Source organism: Perca flavescens, chromosome 21 (genome assembly GCF_004354835.1).
Source record: "Perca flavescens isolate YP-PL-M2 chromosome 21, PFLA_1.0, whole genome shotgun sequence".
NCBI lineage: Eukaryota > Metazoa > Chordata > Actinopteri > Perciformes > Percidae > Perca > Perca flavescens.
In genome coordinates, this window is record NC_041351.1 from 27,826,253 (window position 1) to 27,848,084 (window position 21,832).

At 40.8% G+C, this 21,832-nt stretch overlaps 1 protein-coding gene across 1 annotated transcript in view; it reads right to left on the bottom strand.

The window, feature by feature from the left end:
- Positions 1 to 442: 442 nt before the first annotated feature.
- tdrkh (tudor and KH domain containing) overlaps positions 443 to 21,832 on the bottom strand; it is a 29,370-nt gene continuing 7,980 nt past the window's right edge. Inside the window, exons 4-14 of the mRNA XM_028568681.1 lie at positions 21,318 to 21,519; positions 19,684 to 19,823; positions 18,734 to 19,064; positions 16,733 to 16,899; positions 13,703 to 13,878; positions 10,841 to 10,905; positions 10,526 to 10,677; positions 6,223 to 6,333; positions 4,334 to 4,388; positions 1,120 to 1,201; positions 443 to 1,008 (exon numbers count right to left, since the gene is read on the bottom strand). Coding sequence (XP_028424482.1) covers positions 1,146 to 1,201; positions 4,334 to 4,388; positions 6,223 to 6,333; positions 10,526 to 10,677; positions 10,841 to 10,905; positions 13,703 to 13,878; positions 16,733 to 16,899; positions 18,734 to 19,064; positions 19,684 to 19,823; positions 21,318 to 21,519 — 1,455 coding nt within the window. The 3' untranslated portion in view covers positions 443 to 1,008; positions 1,120 to 1,145. The remainder of the gene's footprint in view (positions 1,009 to 1,119; positions 1,202 to 4,333; positions 4,389 to 6,222; positions 6,334 to 10,525; positions 10,678 to 10,840; positions 10,906 to 13,702; positions 13,879 to 16,732; positions 16,900 to 18,733; positions 19,065 to 19,683; positions 19,824 to 21,317; positions 21,520 to 21,832) is intronic.

A 21,832-nucleotide genomic window follows, 5' to 3' on the forward strand; every position in this document is an offset into this window, starting at 1 on the left:
GCATCTGCGCATGTGCGACGTAACCTACTTTCATGTGATTGGTCAATCCGGAATGGAGGTCATCGACCCCCACAGAAACAAAACAGTAGGCTCGGCAATGGAAATGAATGAATGGCCACTTCAGTTTAATAGGCTACAACATAATAGATTCAAACTTGTCCATATCACTGGTGTCAAACCAACACCCATATAAATAGAGGTAATATTCATTTTAGAACTAATGTTTTACATTAACCTCAGTCGTATCAGTTTGATATCACTCCCTAAGATGCATGCTATAACTTTAAGGTTGGTACGCTTGAGAATCTGCCCTTCTCTAAGTACAAAGTTAGCGCCTGGGGAAAATGAGCTTAATTTTTTTCATTGCTCCTCTTAATGCACTATAATTCTGAAATATATATTTATAGTACGAACAGCATTTCAAAGTAAAAGACACAGAAAATCCTTGACATAAAATAAATCCTTTATTATATATAGTGCAGTCTAATACACCCCTGAAGACAAACTATTACTTTCCTTCGTCCTTACTAATTATACAGTAGATGCCACATTTGTTTATACTGGATATAATCTGCAGACCTCATTCAATACTACTATGGTTTTTATTTCCAAAATATAATAACTTGTGAAGCCCAATATTTAGGCCATTAAATCTCAATATGCATACAGGTAGAAAACAAAAGTAGACATTAGCTTAACAGCTGCCTTCTCATTCCACTGACTCATCACAGTGCTTCAAAAATAATACTGGCAATTTTTTTTTTTTTTGTTCCTCTCTTCATGTCTTGAACACAAAATATAGTAACAACACATTTAAGCAAAGCAGCATTGGGTACAGAACGGAACAGCATAAAGTTAAAACATAAGAATCAAGTAACAACAATAAAATTAATATGGCTGAAAGAACTGTTGGTAAGGCTTCACGATGAGGATTTATGCGGCTGAGTTTGGGTCAGACAAGGAAACATCTTCTTATTTGAGCCAATGCTGAGGAGTGGGTTGTCAGTGCTGGAAGAAAGAAAAGAGGAGAGGTCAATGCTTTCACAGACATAACGGTTCATAAATACATTCTTCAGAGAATGTTAAAACTCATTCAGTCATCAAGCCAGGAAACAATACCTTGATATTTATGTACATCTTTGGACTCAGAGCAGCTCATCATCTATGACATCATCAACGCTTCCTGAGATTGAAGCAGCTTCTGAGGTAAAAAAAACAAAAACAATCCAGTTAATGATCATTCAAAAATCATTCTACCAACACCATTACAACTGGACTTTCTCTTTTATATTTATTGGCACAGAATCACAATGTAATGACTTACAGAAAGAAGAAGACATGCCGTTATTTATTCCGCAAGGGAACATTTTCACTGTTAATACAGTTGCACACACATTAAACACACTGAATTACACACATGCTCAGGACCTATACATGCTATACACACTAATAGAGAGATGTCAGAGTGACGGGGCTGCTCCTTGGAAGAGCACCCCGAGCAGTTGAGCGTACGATGGCTTGCTCAAGGGCACCTTTCCAGCTACCAGTCCACGCTCTGTATTTTGGGGACTTGAACTGGCGACCCTCCGGTTCCCAACCCAACACGGACTGAGCTACTACCACCCCAGATAAGTAATAACAAAGCCCCCTAATTTGACTGAAAATGCAACAATGTTCCTATTAGCTCTTACTTCCCAGTTTTGGTCTCCACCAACTCCTCTGTCTCTTTGGCTGCGAAATGTTCAAATCTGTTCACCAGTTGGTCTCTAACTGTGTGTCTGCTGTTTGCTGCTGAACAGGTAGTGTACAGAGGGTTTATCAGAGCCTTTTCACCGAACAGCTGCCTGCTGCTGCTGGAAATGAGGTCAATAAGCGCTGTGAGACTGAACCACAACAATAAAGTTGAAGGCGTTAAAACCAAAACAATGAGCTAAGCGATGCTAAAATGCTCCGTGAAGCTGAAGGGAACAGTAGGGTCGAGTGGAGAGCTTCCTTGTTTTCTGCCCAAATCACGATAATTAAAAAAAACTGTGATATTCAAACTTGCACCAATAACTCAAGTGGCAGGTCTGCCTTATTTTAACATCTTCAGAGAGATATACGTTTGACAAATTCTCACATCACCAAGCTATTACTTCATTCACAGGGTCCAGTACTGAGTGCCAGTGTCACCCGTGAGGAATTAGAGGAAACACAATTGGTTACAATATTCCCAGATCATGGTGTGAAAGAGATATCTGTGCCCACGTACTGTATATGTTTAGTGCTAGCAGAATGCACCCAAAGCATGTGAATTAAGTATAATTTGATGTAAATGGGCGAGGGTTAATGCTGAAATCTGTTGTCTGTCCTGTTTGCCTCTTGTCTGTAAAAGTGTTAGTCACACATTTCTGTTGCACTTCTCTGTTTAAGAGTCTTAGCTGGATGTCCCATCATGCTCAGGTGAACGATCCATTTCCTCTTCTGGTTCTGTATGAAATGTTTTACCTGCTGTCTCAGAACAGGGTGGTTTTTATCTTTATCCAACATTTTTCCCCAAAAACATTGTTTTCTCATCCAATCTAGCTCTATTCAGGTCATCATTTGCCTCCCACACCTTCTAGCATCTTCATTTCAGTGTTTTTTTCCCCCAGCTGATCCTGCTCTCAGTCATTGGGCTGAAATATGTCTCCACAAGTATTACTGAGTCCCATATAAATAAGATCGCAGCAGCTTCCTTGCTGACAACAGCAGCTGCAGCAAGCACTCAACACAATCACATTGTTATCTCTGCCGTCATCTCTTCCTTTATCCTCCTCATCTTCTTGTTCACAAATGTTCTCTCCGTACTCCTCACTCTGACAGTCCCAGCTTGTGTGGGTGTGGGCAGATGTGGAGGTTGTGCTGATGCAGAACTGTCAGGACAGGAGTGGAAGCTTTCTGTGGTTCTGTCTGGACTACACATTTAATTCTTGGAGTCTCCTTTAAGCCCAAAGATTTGCGATGAGACGAAGGCGCTTGAGAACGTCGCAGAGAAAAGTTTCAGCGGTCCGATGGTGACGCTGCGACTCAGCTGGTCGAGTCTCCAGAGGCTGGTTTTAGAACGTAACGTCACTTGTTTCAACAGCCAATAGAGAAGTTCGCTGGTAAAGTCAGCTCCAATAAAATGATCCATAATCCACTTTATTTCTGTTACAAACCGTTAACGGAGGCTCAACGTGCGCCTGTGAGCACGTACGGTGGAGCGAGCTAGAAAGGGACTGAAGAGAGGGAGTGCCTAGGACAAAGCCGTGAATCAGAAAAATAAAACGTATTTTGCCGATTCATCACTAGAAATGTAACTGTAGCGAGCATCTCATTATCCCAAACATCATCCACATTCATATTTTGGTGCGATGGTTTCATGGACTTTCTATGGGCTTCTCCCTTGACTGTATGATGCCTCCACGTCTCCCCAATTGCCTGTGAGCTTCTACTGACTCTACGGTAATTTCTCTACTGTGCGACAGAAAGTCGCGTGGTTATGACACAAACCTATTTTTACAACAACGGTTGCTACGGAGCCATAATGTGAGATACAAGGTAATGGAGCCTTTTATACATTGTCGTGTTTCTTTAGAAATAAACAATGGACAAACAGAATCTTTAAACGCTTCTGATGTAAAGTTATTTGCTGTCAAAGTGACGTCAAAATGAATGGAAGTCAATGGAATGCTAATGGTAGGTGATGGCTTGTTAGCCTCAGAATCTTCCCATAGGAGGTACGCTTTCCAGATGCTCGCTTACCCCCTTGGTTAGGACGGAAGTACAAAGAGCCGTTGCTATGAAGATGATACACCATCTCGTCTCGTCGTATTGGTGTGAACTGGCAGGTTTCAGAACGCCACAGGCCGACACGTTGCAAGTATTTGCAAGTTTACAGTCGTCTCGTCACAAATCTTTGGTCTGGACTGGGTTTCATAACTACTTCCTTCTAAAATGGTGTTGTCCCCAATCATCTTCTCACTGGTTAAGAACTCACCAAATATGAAGTTAGGAGGGAAAAGGAAGTTGTGAGTTTGTGAGCTGCAGCGCTGGCACAGCGACATCAGAATTAGGGCAGCTGGTGGTGTGGGTTAGTGTGAGTGATGACTCAATAATGTGAATCATTTTTTGGCTGGGCCTGAGTGGGAAAAGCTGAGGGACTGTGTTTCACGCTGACATCATGTTGCTCTTCAGATCTCAGGACATGTGGATAACATGTAGATGAGACTGATCTGCTCAGACAACCAATCCTCACTGTGTTTCCAAGCGCCTTTTAAATATTTGTATTGATTTAGTCACTTCTTGGCTAATTTCCCGTTACTGTACTTACCTGATAAGCTAATACAGGAGAGACTTTTCTCTGACGATGCTCCTATCACGTCATCCTATAGGAGGACAAGAAACGAAGATGTTGGAGTGTTAAGAGCATGCTGTAGTGACTGTATTGAGTAGGCTACATTGTGTTTGGTAGGGACAACATCAAAAATGATCCATTTCTAAATTTCAACTACGAAGATCATTACAAGATCTTCTTAACGGAAGTTCATCTGTTCATGCTGTAAGGTGTTTTAATATACCGTATAAGAGTCACTGTGCTGCCCTCATAACTTCAGATAAGATCTAGCTAATAGTTAACTTTGTTATGTTTCAAACCATTGTCTGTGAAAAGTAGTGACTGGATGATAGGCTCACTTCAGTTTAGAGAAAATGAATAATAGTCTTCCTATTGATGGAAGTTATATGAGGCTCTGCAGCAATCTTGCTACTCTAGCATTACTTTTTGATAACATAATTTCATAATGGCCACCTTATTTCAGAATGTAGCACATTTTTAATTTTTTGTTTTTACTGCTTAGGATTGACCTCAAATGCTCAAATGTACCTACATATTTTAACAACTATTGGATGGATTGCCATGAAATTGGGTTCATTAATGCATGATTCCCTCAGGATGAACTGTAATATATTTAAAGATCCCCTGACTTTTTACGTAGCACCACCATCAGGTCGAATATACATTTTGTCCAATACTTTGGTTTATGACCAAATACATGCAAAACGTATGACCTTCACATCAGCCTCAGCTGTAAGCTGTGTTTAGCGCGAATTTGCAAATGTTAGCATGCTGACGTTTACCTAAAATGGTGAGCATGGTAAACCCTGCTTAGCATTGGCATGTTAGATGCATGTTTAAACTTGTGTTGTTGTTACAGACAGATTATTCAAGGATAGTGCGTGGACTAGGTGCGTTTTTATGCAACGTCCTGCCCCTCTGTTAGCGATTGCGTTTGTGTTAAAGATCCAGTCTGGCTATTTACCTTTGTGCTGATGTTTCGGACTCCATACCACAATGTGTGGTCTGAGAGTAAAATAAAATCTGAACCAGAGATGTCATTGTAAAGATGTTAGCATGTCGACATTAGCATTTGGCTCAAAGCACCACTGCCTCAGTACGGCTTTCCAGAGCTGCTAGCATGGCTGTAGACTCTTGTATGTTTATGTATGCTCTGCGCCATTTTTAGCATCTTCATTCACCTGAGAACATACTTTGATTTTGCTTGAAGTATTCAGCATAAAAATGCTGTTGTCATACCCTTCTGTCCAGTTCCTTTAACTTCATTTTCACATCTTCTAAGTATAATTGTCTTGGTTTGATAAATGTTTAAAACAGCTGTTTCAATAACTGCAATAAAAACAGTTCATTAAAAAGTATTTAGAGGATATTTTCAAATTGTTCAGTCGAGAGAGAGATATTCATTGCCAATTCTCATAATTTGCAATCATTCTTATGTATGTATTTTGATCAGATGAGACTTGCAGATGAAGATTATTTAATATAACATAATATAACATTTGAAATGCCATAAATCAGTAAAAAAGCAGCAAATCCTCACATTGGATAAGCTGAAACCAGAATCTTGACTTAAAGGAATATCAAAATTGCTGCCAGATTATTTTCTGTCAATAGATGAATCAGATATAGATGTTTCAGCTCTGCATAAACATTTAGGATAAAAATTATTCTACTTATTATAAATTTTAAATAAAAATAATAAGTGTTTCTTAAATCTAAATTAAAACCTGACCAAAATGAAAATCTGGTTAAACGATATAAAACAGTGGCATAAAATATTGGCCAGAAATAAAACTACAGTCAAGAGTTTTTCGTCCCCAGTGTTAATGAAGCCAATAGAAATGTCGGTGTGTCGAGTGACTCACCAGCATCCTCTGTAGACAGTCCAGATTGTCACCCTCAGTCTTCCCGTTCACCACTTCCTGGAAGCTGACAGCGTGGCCCAGGCGTACGAGCTCCTCACCAATATCTACAGTCTAGAAAAGACAGTTGTTTTACAAGATGTGTGCCATGGGCGTCAGAACCATTGTACGTGGGTGGGACAAGACCAGGGCTTTACATTGACACCCGCCAACCTGCCAAAGGGGAGTAAAAATGAACTTTGGCGGGTACCATTTTAAAGTTACTAGCCAATTTGGCCGGTGATGAATGAAGCGAAGAGTCTGTTTGAATCGGCCGGCTGCAGAAATGATGCGACAAGTCAGTGTTTCCAGATCGGCCTGTTTTCTGCCAAAAATTTGGGCAGTTCGGTGTGTCTTTGGCTTGGAAATGTAATCTTTATCTGGCAATAGGGCTGCACAATATGAGGAAAATATGCAATATCGTTGCTGAATATCACGATAACGATACTACTTGCGATAAATAAACAGATATTAAAGTATACTCAGTTCTGCATTTCTGCTGCTTTCAGTATTCTTCTAAAAAACAACAAATTGCTTGTTGATTTTGAAACCAACGAAAGGAAATCATTTCTAACATTCTTTTATTGAACAAATTGAACATTGAATTAAACATAAAAGGCAAAACTAAAAAAAGAACGACCGTAACATTTTAAAAAGCAGTTTTCTACTGCTATGTTCTTTCAACTAACACAAAAACTCTCTGAGTGTCTTTTGCGATATGTCGCAGCCTTTCGCGATATGTATATTGCGCCAGTTGATATCGCGATGACGATAAAAAAACCGATATATATTGTGCAGCTCTATCTTGCAACACAGCTTATAGCACTAATCCTACATTTCCCATGAACACTTAAGTCGTGATGCGTCAGACAACCGTCGGCTACGTGCCTAGAGTGCGTGGTACTGAGTACTAGCTACGCTAGACGAACAGAGCCAAACAAACCGGAGGAGCTGAAATTAAGATGTAAAGTTAGTTAGGAAAGAAAAAAAAACATGGCTAGTGGAAAATCTGATTGGCTGGTAACTTTAAAAATCTACTAGCCATGTTGGCTAGTGATCAAAAAAATTAATTTAAAGCCCTGGACAAGACCCACACACTTTTTAAGACCGATGATATCAGACCCACTCCCTTTTACCGTCTCTAATCCAGCTCATCTGTCTGTTCACTTTTCTGAGCACCGACAGTTAAATCCATTCCACTTAAGGAATGCCCAAATAAATTAAGCTCTGTTTCAGCTACAGCCTTGACTTCCACGCTGCTGCTTCTTCAAATCCATTCCACTTGGCTCAAAAAAGTCCATATTAAAGCCGGTACACACCAACCAGACGGCCGACCCTCGGCAGAAAAGCCAGTCGAAATGATCAGTCGGGTCCCTGAGGTCCAAAAAACTGCCTCGGAACACACTGAGGCAATACCAACTTGAGAAACGTAATACGTCTCCATAGCAGCAGGCGGCGCTAATCTGTACTGTTGCCCAAGAAATGAACACCGGCAGCTGATTGGACGAATGCGTCACATGGGTTTGTTTTCTCCGGAAATTCAAAGCCAGACTGTCATGGCGGCCGTTCATAATACTATCTCATATTGTACTAAAATAGTTCACCTGAAACATGTTTTTGAAAACGTTTTAAGCGAGAAATAGGCCGTGCAGTTGCTGAATCTGTCATTTCATTTGATTTCATCTCGACAAAGGTCAGTTTAAAAGATTTTCGTCAGATTTTGAGAGACTCTAGTCACGCTCATTCTGCTCCCCATTTCCGGGTGAGTCCCGACTGCCCTGTCTCCGACTGAACATGTCAGGTCGGCCAAAATGAACGCCGACAACCCCCCATACAGACGACGGCACGGGACACACCAAACAGATTTGAGTCACTGACCTCGCCAGACTGTCCTGTCCTTTGTGTCCCGGCCTTTAATTAAACATTATTCCGTGTTTTTTCTTTTTGTGCCTGCTGTTGTACCAGTGCTATGTGTTGATTAAGGCTGAGCAATTTTATCGATTCTGCGATATAAATCGATATTTTTTCCCCCAAGAAAGTATCGATTTTTATGCCGCAAGAATCGATACATAAGTCCCATTCAAATCCCCCGTGTTTACCCCCGTTCGCATTGCAGGAAGAGCAATTTAGTCAGCCAGCCGCTAGTGTCGCTGTAGAGCAGCCAACGTCAACTGGCGGCCCGCCGCCAAAGCTTTCAGTCTGGCCCCCAGAATAATCATGAATTCACAAAATGTAAAGAGGAAAAAATGCATTCTGTTATTTATCATTTCAAGCATTTTGAGCAAAAACCCAGCCCCCTGTATTTACATCTCTATTCACATGCCGGGATTCTGTAGCCTACAGCGATGCCCGAGCCCCACACACACAGCTGAGCCAAGATGTGTGTGCGTTAAAACACACACACCGCTGAGCCGAGATGTGTGTGCGTTAAAACACACATCCAGCTGAGCCGAGATGTGTGTGTGTTGAAGGTTAAAACACGCAGCACCTGACTGGGAACGATACAGAGTTACCAACGGCCGCTGGGGCAGATGAACTCACGCTGGTCTCTTTTCTGTAAATAGGCTACAATTAAACCTTCGTGAGTAGAAAGTCAATACTTATCAATGCACTCACCTGTGTAGACCGGCATAAACATGTAGAAAGCGATATTTCAATCTGCTCAGTCCACTGTGCTGTTTTACGCAAACACAGCTCTACTCTGCAAATAGCGAATTTTTACAAACAAGCTAAAATAAAAGCTGTCTGTTTGTAGTCTAACTGTTTATCTTAAGTTGACGGGAATCTGGAAATTTTGACAAATTCTTGTTAACCTCACTGCTGGCTGAACAAACCAAACCCTCCGCTAGAGCGGACAATCTGGAGCTACTTAATATGCACGTGAATGACGCGATCGTTATGTTCGAGTGATGATGATGATGATGATGGTTGTATTATTTTGCAACAACATCGTTTCATTGCAAATGAGGCATACATGACGAGTGCATAGCCTGCTTATCAGTCCATTCGTCATTAAAGCTGGGCTTTTGGCTTTTCCATGTCAACTTTTTGCTTCAGCGTCTTTGACAGTGACATGTTTACCTGACAACAGCCTTTCTTTCTGCAAGCATTTTCCACCAATCAGGATGCTGCATACTACAATAATGTTTCCATATCACAGACTTTAACCATCACTCCTCAGTGAACTGCCTCCTAGTCTGAGATCATTTTCTAGTTAAAGAGCCAGTTATCATTAGGGAGTTTCCATGTTTTTTAGGAGTTTGCTCACACTAATACATGTTAAAAAATAGTAGCATTAATTCAGTAAGAAAGTGAAAATTTTGAACAAGAATAGGCGTATTAAGTATAAATTCATTTTATTTTCTTTATTTGAAAGTCCGGCCGCTTAGAAAAATTCTGAAAAAAATGTAGTTGATGATCCCTGCTGTAGACTCTCTGTCCAGTCAGAGACATATATTGTGTAATTGATTTTTTCAGTTCAATTAATTAAATCCAAGTAAATGGAACACTCACAAGATGTCACCAAAATCACTCGGTCCCCTTTAAATCTTTCAGAAAATGATGTAAGTGTATCGAAATATATCGAATCGTATCGTTGGCTGAATATCGTGATATATATCGTATCGTGAGATTAGCGTATCGCTACAGCCCTAGTGTTGATATTGTAACAGTTATTTCATAATTGTCATTTTTTTTTTTTCTTTGTTTAACTGCAATTCATTGCTAACATTAGTTTAGCTGTTAAAGCGTATGACTGGTAATTGTTGCTTTTGTTTAGATATACAGATAGATATACAAATTGTAATTATATAAGTGATTATTGGTCAGACTATATATTTTTATTATTATTTCAATTGTTAGTTGTTGGCAAATGTCCCTATACATGTTCATAGCAACAAAAATTATGATAGGGGGATACAGTTAGAAACAATGCTTTATGATAATAAAGAGGCGTGGTTTACTTCATAGGCTGTGTACCTGTGTTATTATATTATCTGGGTCACATAGCAGCGGAAGATGTATTGCGGAAATCATTCAAAACTTTATTTTGTTTAAAAATAAATTATAAATAAAGAAATATTTTTAAATTTGACTAAAAGAGACGATTAAATTGTTATTCGCAAATATTTCTGAGACAATGACTTGTACAGACTTCCGACGCCCATGGCAAGGACACAGTAGACAGGATGAGAAAAAATCCAACAGATAATATAATATAAAACAACTCCAACACAACATAATATTAACAGATAGAACGCTTGCTGACCTTGCCCTCAGTGTTGTTGTAGAGCTTGACAGTGGGCCAGGAGGAGACCTCAGAGTGGGAGTAGCTGCAGAGTTTGGCCTGCAGGGGTCTCCAGGAGGCACAGCACGTCAGCTGCTCAAACTCATCCAGGGCTGCCTCGGTCCACACCTCTCCTGAGGGAACAGGACATTTAGAGAATTAAAAAAAAAAATTAAGGGAAAAGAAGGCCATCAATCAACATTATCAATCAATCAATCAACATTTTTTGACTTTCACCTCTGTCTTTGTTATATGCCTTTGTGCTGTGTGATCAAGTTTTTAAGACAAGAACTTTACCTTTTGGTCTCACTCCTGCCAAGTTGCACTCAATAGCTTGGAATGGTAAGCTGAGGAAGTCACTCCTGAAATATTAATGCAGCAAAAACAAAAGCTGTTAATAACATAAGTGTGCTATTTCATAACTGCTGCCATATTCAATAATATGCACTCTGTATGTCAGAACCATACATTTCCTAAAGACACAGATATCTTCTTCAAAGGTAAACACAATTACCAGGAAAGCTTATCATTTTTATTTATTTAAGATTATCGTTAACGTAAGGATGCTATCTTTTTTAACTTTATTTTGGTTTACATATTGAGTTTTGAAGGAAGCGTTCAGATTTGCTAAGTCTCTCTTATCCTCTTTGTGACCTCAATCAACTGTGTTTTCTGTGCCATCTGAGCTCTTGCCACACGTTTTGTTGGACAGTGAAACTGTATACGAAGTGTGAATATCCAAAGAGGACTGATTATTTTGTTTGTGAACCACTCCCTGCTTGTTTAAATCTTTTTGCTGCCAATACATTTCCCCTTTGATTTAAAACTGAAACAGATTTCTGTATGCGGTATTTTATTGCGGTTGCGTGTGTGACAATCCAGTATTGGGTACATCCTTTGTGTGGGCGACTCTGTGACAACTACTTTGTCAGATTAATCCCTGGCTGGCACAAACTAAGAAAAAAACAAATCTCTGAAAACTAAGTTGCACAAGGAATGGCCACACAAGTGACTCCTTTCGTATTGTTCTCACATTGTCATTTGATAATTTTGTCATCCCAAACATATACATGCTGTAGATCTTCTACTGAAACCAGAGTTTGTCTTCTGACTGACTGGATCTTCATTACAGTGGGGGAAATAAGTATTTGACCCCTTGCTGATTTTGCAGGTTTGCCCACTTACAAAGAATGCAAAAATCTACAATTTTAATCATATGTACATTCTAACAGTGAAAGACAGAATCCCAAAGAAAATTCCAGAAAATCACATCATATGAATTTATTAAAATTGATAACCATCTGATGAGGAAAAACAAGTATTTGACCCCCTGGACAAACAGCATGTTAATATTTTGTAGAAAAGCCATTATTGGCCAGCACAGATGTCAAACGGTTTTTATAGTTGGTGACAAGGTTTGTGCACATTTCGGCAGGGATGTTGGCCCACTCCTCCCTGCAGACAGCCTCCAAATCATTCAGGTTCCGAGGTTGTCGCCTGGCAACTCGAATTTTAAGTTCCCTCTAAAGATTTTCAATCGGATTCAGGTCTGGACACTGGCTAGGCCACTCCAGAACCTTGATGTGCTTCTTCTTCAGCCATTCTTTTGTTGCTTTGGCGGTGTGCTTAGTGTCGTTGTCGTGCTGAAACACCCATCCTCGACCCATCTTCAGCTCTCTCACTGAGGGAAGGAGATGTCGGTCCAGAATTCCACGATACATGGCCCCGTCCATCCTCCCCTCAATACGATGGAGTTGTCCCGTCCCCTTGGCTGAAAAGCACCCCCAAAGAATGATGTTGCCACCACCATGCTTGACGGTGGGGATGGTGTTCTTTGGGTTGTACTCGGTGTTCTTTGCCCTCCAAACACGACGAGTTGAGTTGAGGCCAAAAAGTTCTATTTTGGTCTCATCTGACCACATCACCTTCTTCCAGGCCTCTTCTGAGTCGTCCAGGTGGTGAATGGCGAACTTCATGCGGGCCTGTACATGTTTCTTCTTGAGCAGGGGGACCTTGCTTGCTCTGCAGGATTTCATTCCATGACGGCGTAGTGTGTTACCAACCGTTTCTTTTGTAACTGTGGTCCCAGCTGCCTTCAGTTGATTCATCAGTTCCCCCCTTGTGGTTTTGGGATGATTCCTCACCGTTCGCATGATCAGGGACACCCCACGAGGCAAGATCTTGTGTGGAGGCCCAGACAGAGGGAGGTTGGCGGTGGTGTGGTGCTTCTTCCATTTCCTGATAACTGCACCGACAGTTGATCTTTTCTCTCCAAGTTGCTTTCCGATTGTCTTGTAGCCCATCCCAGCCTTGTGCAGATCAACAATCTTGTCCCTGATGTCCGTAGAAAGCTTTTTGGTCTTGCCCATGGTGGTGATGTTGGATGCTGGTTGTTTGGGTGTTGACAGGTGTCTTTTATACAGGTAACGAGGTGAGGCAGGTGTATTTGATGTAGATAATTGGTTCGGATTGGGGCTGTGTCTTAAAGAAAGACTAACTGGCTTGTAGGAGCCAGAATACTTGCTGTTTGTCCAGGGGGTCAAATACTTGTTTTTCCTCATCAGATGGTTATCAATTTTAATAAATTCATATGATGTGATTTTGTCTTTCACTGTTAGAATGTACATATGATTACAATTGTAGATTTTTGCATTCTTTGTAAGTGGGCAAACCTGCAAAATCAGCAAGGGGTCAAATACTTATTTCCCCCACCGTATATACATGTTACAATAGTTACGACAGGAAAATCTAATGCAAAGAAAATGTGTATGTGTGTGTGGTAGAGCGAGGGAGAGAGTGACTGTGATTATCTTCAGAGTGTGTAGTGACTCTAGAGTCCTAGTGAGAGAAACAAAGTGTCTCTCCAGTTCTTTCTGACCACGGTGGGAAATCTGTAGCAGTAAAAGTTAACCCTCTCCTTGATTTCATGTTGTTATGGAGAAGGAGAACCAGGAAATGAGTCAGGGGGAAATGCAACGCTACCAAGCCACGGCCCAGTCACAGTTGTTGCGGTCTGTCTCGGCAAGGGTGAGAGGTGCACGTCAGGCTACGGCGTAGGGTTAGTATCTCCACGTACCTACGTACGTACATACCCATGGCATCGATTTAACGCAGAAGCATAAACTGGCCTTTACTGTCATCTATGGACTTGTCTCTTACCTCATACGACAGAGGCTTTCTCTGGGCAGCTCCCCGTTGTCCCCAAAGTCGACATAGTAAAGGTCCACCAGTCCAGAGGCCAGGACTCCCAGCACCCTGGCCCTGTTCCATGTGCCGTGGTCGTGGTACGGAGCCGCCACAATGTCCCCCACAACAATGGACTCCACCCTGTGCTCCTAGAGAAGATAGAAGTGACTTACTTCTAAAAAATGTGGGGTCCAAGAGGGACAAGTTGTTTTTACTTTGACATCATAAAGCAAGGGGTTTTCTCTGACACGGTCTGACTTTCTTTGATATATCTATTATTTAGTCAATTTTTACTTTTTCCTTCATCTGTTGGTTTGCTTTTCTCAATTTAAAACAGAAAAATGCATGAACAAAGGGGACCAAGGTCTGTAGCATTATCACAGGAACCCAACAGAAAAGTCTGTCTGATTTGTATAAGTTGCTTAAAAGGTGCTCTAAGCCATGTCACACGTTTTTTAGGCTACAACATTTTTGTCACATACAGCAAACCTCTCGTCACTATCCGCGAGCTGCCTGTCCCCTGAACACACTGTAAAAAAATGCGGTCTCTGTAGACAGCCCAGGCTCCACAAACGCCAACAAAAACAAACTGGCCAACCTGCCCCACCAAACATAACAAACAGTCTTCCAGCGTTCCAGCCAGTAACCAACAAGGTTATTTTCGTTTTGACTTTTTGTTTTCAAATTCAGTTTAGTTTTAATTCGTTTTTAAAGCATTTTTGCTAGTTTAGTTTAGTTTTTATTTTTTGAAAATGCTTAGTTTTAGTTTAGTTTTTATTAGTTTTAGTCTTAGTTTTAGTCTTTTTTTCTAATATGGGTTATTTATTGGGGGCAAGACTCAGAAATGTCAGAAAAAAGTATTGTGTAATAATAACTCAACAAAAACATCATACAATTTTAGAAATATGTATTCACAATATATTCAACAATAACACCAGTACATAAAATGTACATATGATGATGAGCACAAATACAGTATCTCACAAAAGTGAGTACACCCCTCACATGTTTGTAAATATTTCATTATATCTTTTAATGGGACAACACTGAAGAAATTACACGGTGTCCAGCTTGTATAACAGTGTTAATGTGCTGTCCTCTCAAAATAACTCAACACACAGCCATTAATGTTTAAACCGCTGGCAACAAAAGTGAGTACGCCCCTATGTTAAATGTTAAATTAAAATAGCCCAACATCATCACATACCTTCACCATACCAAGAGATTGGCATGGTTTTATGTCAGTTAGCCTAATAGCTGGTTTGATTTGCAGTGAGAGATGATTTTATGGAAAGTACCCCATGCCACTCTCTAGGTATGGTGAAGGGTATGTGATGATGTGGGGGTATGGTGAAGGTATGTGATGATGTGGGGGTATTTTAATTCCAAAGGCCAAGGGAACTTTATCAGGATGCATAGTATCCTGGATCCATGAAATAACTGGCCTTTAAAAATAACCATCTGCCTGCCTCTATGGGAATTTAACATAGAGGTGGACTGACTTTTGTTGCCAGCGGTTTAGACATTAATGGCTGTGTGTTGAGTTATTTTGAGGGGACAGTGCATTTACACTGTTATACAAGCTGCACACTTAATACTTTATTGTAGCAAAGTGTAATTTCTTCAGTGTTGTCCCATTAAAAGATATAATGAAATTTTTACTAAAATGTAAAAAACACTTTTGTGAGATACTGTATGTAAACAGTCTACACAAGACGCAGCAGTAAGTGCAAAATGTGCTAGTAACTGTGTCAGGAAAAAACCTAAATAGCCAACTAAAGAAGACATACATCAACAGGTGTTTTGAACTTTGGTTTGAGTAAAGTGGCGAACTTTTTGAAGTCAGTCGACTCCCATAGTTGTGTAGCTAGACATGTAGTGTTCTCTGTCCTGCGGTTGTCTCCGTCATGCTGTCTGGCCCTGGCCCCATACATCCATACCGTGTACCCATACATCCAGGCCCTGTACCGGGGTTATATTAGCTTCTGTTTCGGGGGAAGGGGGCTTTGCCTTCTCCTTGCCCTGTCACTGCTTGTTAAGGTAAGCTAGGTTAGCCTCCTTGTGTGTGCTTCTCAAATGTACTTTCAAATTCGTGGGATTTTTCACTTAATTGTCCACTTATTTTACCACCTTCCACTGCGAGGCACTTGCTTTTATCTGACACAGTCATAATCAGATAGGACTCTGCTGCTTTCTTCAGACTTTTGGTACCGCTATGATGCCAGGCGAGGGGCACGGACATGTGTTCAATTTGACGTGGAATGTCGGAATTTCTGGGTTCCCAGTCGGAAACTATACATGTCTACGGCATAGACTGAATTAAACAGGTCGGAAATGTCAACTCTGAAAGAATATGTTATTTGCTCTGTGAAAGACATTGACAAAGACGAAAACTAAGGACATTTACTCAATAATTTTATTTCATTTTAGTTAGTTTTGCAAACAGACATTACAGTTTTAGTTAGTTAGTTAGTTAGTTATCGTTTTTTTGTAATGCCTCGTTTTTATTTTTATTTCAGTTAACGACAATGTTTTTTCCCATCTAGTTTTCGTTATTTCGTTCGTTTTCGTTAACGATTATAACCTTGGTAACCAACAAGAAGGATTTGGGGGTGGGGGGTTGGTGCGCAGAAGCACAGAAGGGAGGGGGAGGGGACGGGATAAGGGAGGAGGGAGGGGCGAGCTAGTCTCGTTTTGTTTGAAAATACTTTGAACGTCAACAGGAAGTGACATCACCCAACATCGCTTAGAGCACCTTTAAGAATGCAGAATCCATCCATGTCTGACAGCCCTGAGTTTCAGACCTTGTCTTCTGGTTCCTGTTAAAATATTAACTAGTCAAAACCAACAGATATCAAAAGGCCTTCATACCCTCACACTGCTGAACTGCTGTATGTTTTCACTACTTTTTTTTATCATTATATGTTGTATATAATTGATCTTGTGGTATTTTCTGTTAACAGATTGCCCCTGTTGGGACAATTAAAGTTCCCCTTGACTTACGGTGGGGTTGCCACTGTTGTAGAAGCGGCTCATCTCCTCTGTCAGTTTGTCCAGCTGAAGGGAACGAACCCCCAGGATCTGGATCCAGAAGTGGTTTGGGTTCTCCGATGCAGAAACATAAACCTCCAGATGTTCATCAGGCTGGAAGCTCAGGTCTGGGCTGGGAACTTGACGACAGAGAGAAATAAAACCTTCAGTATAATCTGACTGTGATTAAAAACAGATTGCACTGAGGCAGTTGCAGTGTGATAGGGTTGGGTACCGAAACCCCGGTGCTAATATGGCACCGGGGCCTAAACGGCCGAATAGCAGCACGGCTTTCGGTGTCTTATTTAGGTGCCACTGAAATGCCTGCGCTGCTCTCTTATGCTCCGAAATGGACGTTAGAGGCAACAGAAGCATCGCTGCATGTCACGCTAGTTAACATTACACTTAACAGCAGGTAACGTTAGCCTACCGTTAGCTAGCAGCTGGATTAAACACAGTTAAAATGCTGACAGCTAAACGGTGTAAAGTGTGACTGTATTTCACTGTAGAGGATTCCAACAGCGGGACGTTAAGCACTCTGCAGCTGCCGTTGTCTGAAGAACACAGCCGATGCATTCACTTGAAACTGGTAGGCTCGTGGTGCATTCAAAGTTATTGTAATATACCCTTTTCCCATCTAGTGGTTGTTTTTGTCGTTTAATAGCAATTCACTGATGAAATAAGTTATTGTTATAAGTTATTCTTATTTTTATTATTTTATTATTATTAATTTGTGGTCGGCATGACGCTGGACTCACTGATGACGGTGGCAGAGAGGACACTGGACAAACTGCTGGACATTACTGACAATGCCAGCTACCCCCTGCACACTGTCATCAGCAACCAGAGGAGCCTGTTCAGAGTAGGACTAACAGACTCAAGAACTCCTTTGTCCCTCATGCTCCATACTCTACAACTCCTCACTCAGGGGGAGGAGGAAATAGAGTATAGAGTAAAGAGGACCGAACAGAACAGGAAGGAAGGGAAGGAGTGGTAGCCAGTCATTCACTGGGCAATTAATTAATAATCTACTCACATACAGTACATACCTGGACACTCTAACTGCTAATTTATTTATGCTAAATGTCATTTATTCACTGTATAATAACACAAATACAATAGTCCTATATATATATATATATATATATATATATATATATATATATATATATATATATATATATATATATATATATATATATATATATATATATATATTTATTTATCTGTAGTTTATTTTTTTTTTACTGTTTATTTACTTTTTGTTTACTTCCTATATTTAGCTAAAAGTTTTATTGTTATTCTTATACTGTATTTTCTATTCTGTTTTTTTTTTTTTACCTCTTTATTTTCTAAGTGTTTTGGAAGCTGAAATCTGCTGCTGGAAATCTAATTTCCTTGCGGGAGTCATCCCAAAAAGATCAATAAAGAGAAGTCTAAAGTCTAAGTCTATTAGATTATTAATAAATATTTCATTTTGACCATATGGCCTTAGCAATAACCAAGCCGCTCTTTCAAGTGCTCATATTATGCTCATCTTCAGGTTCATAATTGTATTTAGAGGTTATATCAGAAGAGGTTTACATGGTTTAATTTTCAAAACACACCATATTTGTGTTGTACTGCACATTGTTGCAGCTCCTCTTTTCACCCTGTGTGTTGAGCTCTCTGTTTTAGCTACAGAGTGAGACATCTCACTTCTGTTCATTCCATCTTTGTTGGGAGTTGCACATGTGCAGTAGCTAGGTAAGGACTACTAGCCAGTCAGAAGCAGAGTATGAGGGCAGGCCCTGACAGTATCTAGGACGTTGTTTTGTGCTTCTCTTTTTATTTTAATTTATTTTAAGTATCGGTTCAGGCACTGGCACGGTTTTAAAAGTAGCGTTTTAGCACCGGTATCGGAAACCCAAACAATACCCAACCCTAAGTGTGGTTAGTCTTTTTAAGAATCAATTATAGAGAAAGCAAACTCACTTTCAAACTTGGAAATTTCAGAGAGAGAATCTGTGGAGACACTCTCCTCCTCTTCCTCCTCCTCCTTGTGGTGTGTGTTGGTGATTTTCAGCTCCACAATCTTGTCAAACTGATTTTCAGGTTGTCCTCTGGTCCCATTGACATGGATGAGCCCGTTTTTCTCTGTCTGGGAGTAGGGGCCGTTGTTGTTCAAGCCCACTGGTGCCTCAGTCTCTGTGCCGGCCGGCCTCTGATTGGCAGCCGTTTGGCCACGTTTCTGCCGCAGGGCAGAGGACTGGGAGATCTTTGTCCTCACCATCATGTCCTCACGGACTTTTTCTAGAATCAGCTCCTGCAAACAGATCATGAAAGTTACATTTATTCTCAACAGCATTTAAATAAGTGGACTGACCACCACGGGTAATCAAAATTAGTACTCAACGATTTGAGGAAAGAATCTAATTGCGATTTTTCTGCCAGATATTGCAATTACAATTCAAAATGCGATAATTAAAAAAAAATTGAAAAAAAAGTTTAGCTTAAGTTCAATATTGTTTGTGTAACAGATAAAAATGTCATGGAACATTATAACATGACACCATCAAAACTGCGCTATATCTTTATGCGAGGAACACAGATATGAATTAGTGATATGTAACATTATTCCAGCATTTATCTTATTAAAAAAAAAACAACCGTAATTATAATAATAAAAAGAGGATTAAATAATGTTAAAGCAAATGTTAGACCATTCAGCTAAATATTGCACATTATTAGTAGAAGCATCCTGCGTGCTGATTGGCTCACTGACGCTGATGAGATTTACTCCTTAGGTATTGAAATTGGGTTACGAATGACGAGGCATTTTTCAATACTCAATACTAAAGAGGCAATTCGGTCGGTGCCTAAAAAGTGTTGAATTCCGTAACCAACCCTATCAGCCCTAACCGAAATGACTCAATCCTACTCACCTTGGCCTGTTCCACCTCCTGTCTGGTCCCTGTGATTGTCACGCTGCCCTTTGCCCCAGGGCCGAGCGTCTTCTCTTTGGAACAAGCCACTTTGGCCCCTGTGGTCCTGGTGATCAGTTTCAAACTTTCTCCACCACGGCCTGCAACATTAGCCACACAAAACCAGTTCTAGATTTTTCTCACTGTCAACTAATTCTGAGTGCAGAGCCAAACAAAACACTGAATTTATCCTACTGTGTACTTTGTGTGCATCTAAAGCTTCTGGGCCCTATTTTTTTTTCGTTTAGGGCGTGTCCAAATCCACTTCTGCTAGTTTGACGGCAGACAAAAGGGTCCGTGCGGCAGGTTCAAAAGGGTTGTACTTGGTGTTTTCATTAATCATAGGTGTGTTTTGGGAGTAACATTCAATAAACCAATCAGAGATCATCTCCCATTCCCTTTAAAAGCCAGGCGCGTTTGGATCTTGGCGGATTGCTATTATGATGGAGGATTTGCACCGTAATTTTTTTATTTGTAATCTTCTGCGTGTGTGTGCTGCTGCGCTTCCCTCTGTGTGTAACAAGCATAGCGTGCGCAAGGTGTGCACGAGCCTAGGAGCATTTGACTAATGCTCTGTTAAAATAACAATGAAATGCTGCGTTATTGACTTTAGACCAGGTTTTTGTTGGTCAATGGCACGATCAATTCCCGCTGCCTCAAGATAGCAATATGCCAAAAGTGCACCTGAACACACCTCCCTGTAAGACCAGCACGCCCATGGGTGCAGGTGCATTTGCTATTTAAACAACGCGGGCACTGGACGGGAAACTGACAACTGCGTTGGTCTTAAACTAGCAAAGACACGGGTGCAAGATAGGGCGCTCTATATATCTATTGTATTCCTCTGTGCCATTGATCTTCATTATTGTCTTAAAACTATTCAAAACACATCAATGACCATCATTGCCACTCAAATCTTAAAGCTGCATGAACAGATTTTTTGGGACAGTTGGACCGATTGGAAAACACAAAAACACCAACGTCATCACCTTGTAAAGTTGATATGGCCAGCATGTTAGCAAACAGTTGCTTATTAACACATCTAGCAGACACAGAAAAAAATAATGATTCTTTCGGAGTTGTGTTTGTGTCCACCTGATGAATGTTCACTCTCCTTTTATCTCCGTTTTAGTTTCCACTAACCCTTAGGGAGAGATTCTGTCGCTTTAGCTGCTTAATGCTCCACTATGTGTACCAGCAGATGTCTAACGGAGTCCGTCTGTTGCTGAGCACTGAAGAACTTATTTACTGAAAACAGCTACCTGCTGCAGCTGAGAGTAGAGCTTACAGGCCGGAAAATGAAAACAATGAGCTAAAAGAGGCTAAAAAGCAGCGAAGGGCATAGGGGAACTGCAGAGCTGGGTGATAATTCTCTGGAAGATCTTCACTACATGTATAAGTGACATCTTTCACATTGCCATTTGATCCACTGCTCATAATGTATTGACTAGTGCAGCTTTTAGCATGCAAATGAATGCATGCTAATGTGAAGAATAAGCTAAAAATCTGTCTACAGCACTAGCTCAACACCAGTGTTGAAAGCAAAAAGCTTGTAAGGGCAAATGAATAAGGTCTAGGAAACATTTGGAAGCTACCTATTATACGTCCAAAGGCGGTCTGGGGAACTTCCAAAGCCTCGGTCACCGGCTCACAGTCAGTGACCAGGTTCTCCAGGACACAGCGGGCCAGCAAGACCTGCTCCTTAGAGCCCTGCAGCAGGAAACATACTGTCGTCTTACATCCAGGCTCCCCGGAGTCTGGCAAAACCCTCACATGAGCGCCAGACTTCTGGGTCACCTGAGAGAGAGAGAGAGAGAGAGAGAGAGAGAGAGAGAGAGAGAGAGAGAGAGAGTGTGAGAGAGTGAGAGAGTGAGAGAGCAGGAGAGCAGAGGCTGAAATTACTGACTCCACACACTCAATCACCAGCCAGATTTGGGAAACACACACTGAACGGTACTCTCAAAGTTCTTGATCAGAAACCCAACAGTTATCACAGCTGTCAAATTTTAAATACACATAGACTTTTAAGTTAGGAAAACCTGATTAAATATAGTAACATTTGTATAGTTAATAAGATATTATACAACCCGCTCCGCCACCACTGAAGACT